A 5,799-nucleotide genomic window follows, 5' to 3' on the forward strand; every position below is an offset into this window, starting at 1 on the left:
CCTCTCCAGGATGAATCTGTTTGTTTTCTTGGCAGTCCATGGTACATTCAATACTCTTCTCCAGCACCTCAGCTCAAAGGCATCAATTCTCCTTCTGTCCTTTCTAGTCACTGTCCAACTCTCTGATGCATAACAAGTTATTGCAAAGACCATAGTCTGTATCAGATGCACCTTAGTCTCCAGAATGACACCATTGCTCTTCAGTACCCTGGAGAGGTCCCTAAGAGCAGACTTTCCCATCGCAATACATTTTTTTATTTCCTGGCTACTGGTGCCAAGGGGAAATGATGGCCAAGCTTAATTGTAATTAAATTTAATTTTATAGTATTTAATTTTATAAAACATAATGCATGGGAATGATTGTATGAAACACAATGTGAATGAAGAATAGTGTAAAAAGCAGTGTATATGAACTTTGTAAGGGAACCAATATACAATTTAAAGAAAAGATAAGATGATAAAGGGAGTACACAGAATCACTGTACTGAAAAGAATTGGCCAACACTGAAATATTCCAGAAAATACCACAAGTTCAAGACCCAATGGTAATGAAGAAAGAAGTTCAAGCTGCAATGAATGTATTCACACAAAAAAAATAAAGCCCCAGGAATCGACAGGTTAGCAATTGACATGTTACAACTGATAGATGCAGACTTGGATGTGCTCACTAGTGTATACCAGGAAATTTGAACAACAGCTGACTGACTGGAAGAGTTCCGTATTTGTTCTCAGTCCCATGACTTCTGTCTTCAACAGAAGATGGAAATTACCGAGCAATGTTATTACTATTATTATTACTATCATGCATAAAAAAATACTGCTGAAGATCATTCAAAATGGCCAAAACAATTCATGGACAAGGAACTACCTGAAGTTCAAGCTGGAATTAGAAGAGACCATGGCACTAGGAATATCATTACTGATGTCAAATTGATCTGGGCTGCAAGAAAATTGATCTGGGCTGCAAGAAGAATGTCTGGTTTTGCTTTCTTTCTTTTTTTTTTCTTGTACAAATAATTACAACTGTTTTTGGTTACTTACAGGGTAGTTCAAGACACAGCTATTTACATATGTGCTATGCCGAGTGTTCCTGTTTTAAATAGTGCCTTCTGTAGGACACTCCTATTCAAACCAAGGTATCTTCCCTTTCCTGACCACATTCTTATATTTTTGGCAAGGTGATACAGTTTAAACAAAATAAAAATAACAAACACACAAACAACAATAACAAAAATCCCAAGCTATAACAGTGATCCAGGCAAAAGATCCCATGTCAAAAACAGCAGAAAAAATGGTCTGAGAAATGTTAGGGACAAGAAAACCCAACTAAACAAATAATGCCACTAAAAAAACCAATCTTATAAACACTCCAATGACTGTCACATAAAAGGCTTCAAAATATATTTGAAGCAAGAGTAGTTCAGTTTCAAAACACAGCTCATGATGAGGTTTAGAATTCAAATGTTTTTTAAAAACACTCAATTAATCTAAAAGGGCTCAGTTAGTGAAAGTTGAGGAAATAAACTCTTCCTTCTTTACTCCGTAATTAATACTAATGTTATCTTGCCTTTGAAGAAACTGATGCTTAAATTTTGAAAATGCTAATGAAATTAAAGTCTTATACATGGCAACTGGTAAAAAAAATAAAAAAATAAATACCCCAAACACACCAAGCCAAATCAACCTAGTAATAAAAACAGTGGGAGGCAAGAAATTAATTGTTAGGCATTGGTTACCCAAGAGAACAATTATAAAATTATGTATCATGATAAGAAACAGACTAAGCAGCTGGGCTCTGAGACAAGCAGGACAACGGAAGGCACTACATAAGCACTAACTACTTCTAACTCTACTTGAACAAGTCAGTCTTTCCCTTCTTCTTAAGAAGCTAGCCAGTGTGAATGTTATTTTTATATCCCCCTGTGTTTTACATGAGTGGGCAGAGCAGCACCAATTTAAAAAAAAATACCTGCAATGCCAGCACTGCAGTTTGGAATCACTTACACTGATGGCCCCACAGGTCTCTCATAAGAGCACTTTAGAAACATGATTAAAAATATAGAAATGTCTTTCGGTGTTTCGGTTAAAGTGGAACCATCACATATATCCATTTTAAAAAATAATGCACTAAAAAGGTCTGTTTATACAATACAATCTTTCCACTCTGTAGCTGACATCCACAGCTGAGTTCCACTTGTTTGCCACAGAGACATTTCTTTTGTGTGTTTGGTTGAAATGTCAGTCTGCTGTTGGGGTGCACATCCTTCTTGCATGGGAATCTTGGCAACTATCACGTCATGCCTGTTTTGAGCAGAATGCCTCGGAGGTCCTCTGGCGATGCTAAGATAATTGTGTCTATGTGTGTCCCCAACTTTTCCATAGTGTCAGTTTTCACAGGTAAACACTCTCGATCAGCCTGCATCAGTTTTTTAGCTTCAATACAAGGTCTACAGTTTCTACTTCTGTATGTTTCTGTAGCCACAGAAGTAAGTCCTCTTCACAAGGAGCTTCTAGATGGAGTGCTTCCAATTTCTGGGTCATTTCCTTCCTCCGCGTCCTGAACCAGCCATCAAAATTAGGAGATTTTAAAAAATGCAGGTAAAGTCCGATCCAGTCGCCTTTTATTCTAGAGGTCAGCTGAGGGCCCGTTTTCTTGAGGGCTTTCATAAATTCTTCTGGATGCAACTGTCTTAACTGGGGTGGACTCTTCCTTGGGGAAATACTTTTCTGTAAAGAAATCAAGCTTGCAACCTATCTTTCTAATGGAATGATGAAGCTTTGTGTCAGTTCCAAAAAATAGCATTGAAGAATAACACTTTGAGCTTCATTCAGCAGGACGTTTCTGTTTTACATCCTTCTGCAACTGTTTTATAATTTCTTCATCTTTGTTTAGATATGGCTTATAAGAAGTATAGACTTCAACCTTAGAATCCAGGGTATTTAGGTTCTTCAGCTTTTTCACGTTGACCGGTTTAGGGATTTCACCTGCAGGTTTAATTAAGGTCTCCTATTCAAACAATGTGTGGCCAGTGCTGGAGTGTTTTAGTGAAAAAAGAGTTGGTTACTCCTAATATGACCAAGGACGGAGCTTGAGTACGAGTGGTGCACTCTTTGAATTCACTATCATGAATTGTGAAATAGGGCCGGAAATCGCTGCAGTACTTTAAGTGGGGAAATACAGCTAACAAGAGCCAGCACAATTTCCGATGACTGACGACGATGGCGCCATGACCACGAGGGGCTCTCCCCAACAGTACCAACTCCCGCAGCATCTGACTATGAAAGAAAATGGGGCAGAAACACTTGAAAAGATCCACCTCATGCACAGTAGGCAAAATAACAGATATATTTGTATCTGCCTGCTGAGTTAACTGCACCATTTGAGTTGTTCCAGGCTTGTCATGACATGTTGGAATCCGGACCTTCATTACCACCCCCATGATGGGGAGCTGCAACGTTTTTCCTGGCACTGGAGCATCGATCAACATCATTACAAGCTGCTTCCAAATAAGGTTCGCTCTTTTCAAAATACTCTGGTGCTATCTGTTTTAGCACAGTGTGAAAGAAATGAGTATAAGGTAGTTTGCTGATCAAAACCAGACTTCTGAAAGTAGCCTCTTTTTAGAGTTTTATCTCGTACTTGTCAGAATACATATATCCATAAAAATAAGCAGGATCGCTCTTCCGCCGCCATTTTAAATCCAGCTCCATACAATGCTCCACCGCCACGGCTGCTGCCGCAACACGGTCCGCGCGCCAGCACCACCCTCCTGACAGTTCCGCCACAATGGAGGACATGAACGAGTACAGCAACATAGAAGAGTACGCAGAGGGATCCAAGATCAACGCGAGCAAGAATCAGCAGGATGACGGTAAAATGTTTATTGGAGGCTTGAGCTGGGATACAAGCAAGAAAGATCTGACTGAGTATTTGTCTCGGTTTGGAGAGGTGGTAGACTGCAAGATTAAAACAGATCCAGTCACTGGACGGTCAGGAGGGTTTGGATCTGTACTTTTCAAAGATGCTGCTAGTGTTGATAAAGTTTTGGAACTGAAAGAACACAAACTGGATGGCAAGTTGATAGACCCCAAAAGAGCTAAAGCTTTAAAAGGGAAGGAACCCCCCAAAAAAGTTTTTGTAGGTGGATTGAGCCCAGATACTTCTGAAGAGCAAATTAAAGAATATTTCGGAGCTTTTGGAGAGATTGAAAATATTGAACTTCCCATGGATACAAAAACCAATGAAAGAAGAGGATTTTGTTTTATCACATATACAGATGAAGAGCCAGTAAAGAAATTGTTAGAAAGTAGATATCATCAAATTGGTTCTGGGAAATGTGAAATCAAAGTTGCACAACCCAAAGAGGTATATAGGCAGCAGCAACAACAACAGAAAGGAGGAAGAGGTGCTGCAGCTGGTGGGCGAGGTGATAGTAGGTGTTGTGGACGAGGTCAGGGCCAAAACTGGAACCAAGGATTTAATAACTGTTATGATCAAGGATATGGAAATTACAATAGTGCCTATGGTGGCGATCAAAACTATAGTGGTTATGGTGGGTATGATTATACTGGGTATAACTATGGGAACTATGGATATGGACAGGGATATGCAGACTACAGTGGTCAACAGAGCACATATGGCAAGGCATCTCGAGGAGGTGGCAATCACCAAAACAATTACCAGCCATACTAAAGAAGGTCACTGACAAAAAACAGAGGAGATGCTAAAGTAACCCATCATGCAGGCAACGGTGAAGATTGATCTTCTGTTGATCTCAGATGATTATTTTGTAAAAGACTTTCTAGTGAACAAGACACAATTGTGTCCAACTGTACATAGCTGCCAATTAGTTTTCTTTGTTTTTACTTTGTCCTTTGCTGTGTTTTGACTAGATGTGGATTTGTGTTTATACAAATTTTATTTGTATGATTTCATGTTAAACCTCCAATAAATGCTTCCTTATGTGATTGTTAAAAAAAAAAAAAAATAAGCAGGATCCTTCTTTAAGTAAACTGGTAAATCTTTGTCAAACTTATCCAGGAGACAATGCAATGATATCCTCCGCCCAGAAGGCTCATGAAATCTAAAACAATACTGGGTATCTCCAAGACAACCTGAATTTGAATCTGGAAAAGACAAATAGCAAATATTGGTTTTTCTTTATCCGTAAGCTTGGAATGTTGAGGATAAATTACCTCCACGGCCTGGCCCAGCTCCAGGTCGAAGCCCACCACGCATACGCAGTGCAGCCAGGCGGAGAAGCCGTCCCAAGGCAGCTGGCCCTGGCGGCGGGCCTCCTCCTCCTCGTCCTCACCAGAGCCTCGCTCTCCTCGGCCGCTGCCGCTGTCTCGGCCAGCGGCCCGCAGCCGTGGGGCCCTGAGCCGGCCAGGCCCGGAACGGCCATTCGGCGGCCCCTCGCCAGCCTTGCTGCCGACGCCGCGGACCACACCGCAGAGTGCACTGGGCCCGGCGCACGCCTGTTTTTGCTTTCTTGACTATGCAAAGGCATTTGACTTTGGATTATAATAAGTTATGGCTAACGTTGAGAAGAATGGAAACCCTAGAATACTTAATTGTGCTCATGTGTAACTTATACCTAGACTAAGAAGCTATTATGTGGAGAGAGCAAAAGTGTACTACCTGGTTTAGAGTTAAGAAAAATGTGTGCCAGGGCTGTATTCATACTCCATACTTATTCATATGAACTTTGTAAGCAAATCAATATATAATTTAAAGAAAAGATAAGATGATAAAGGAAATACACAAAATCACTATGTTGTTGTTGTTATGTGCCATCG

The 5,799-nt window shown here is 40.4% G+C and overlaps 1 protein-coding gene and 1 pseudogene across 1 annotated transcript; one reads left to right on the top strand and one right to left on the bottom strand.

The window, feature by feature from the left end:
• Positions 1–2,290: 2,290 nt before the first annotated feature.
• LOC102843662 overlaps positions 2,291–5,799 on the bottom strand; it is a 122,514-nt pseudogene continuing 119,005 nt past the window's right edge.
• Positions 3,686–4,693, top strand: LOC102874713 (heterogeneous nuclear ribonucleoprotein D-like). Its single transcript, XM_006902172.1, has 2 exons — positions 3,686–4,451; positions 4,614–4,693. Exons 1-2 carry the CDS (start codon positions 3,788–3,790, stop codon positions 4,691–4,693), a joined length of 744 nt encoding a protein of 247 aa, XP_006902234.1. The 5' UTR covers positions 3,686–3,787.

This window comes from Elephantulus edwardii, unplaced genomic scaffold (assembly GCF_000299155.1).
Source record: "Elephantulus edwardii isolate Elephantulus edwardi_28Jun2011 unplaced genomic scaffold, EleEdw1.0 scaffold00376, whole genome shotgun sequence".
NCBI lineage: Eukaryota > Metazoa > Chordata > Mammalia > Macroscelidea > Macroscelididae > Elephantulus > Elephantulus edwardii.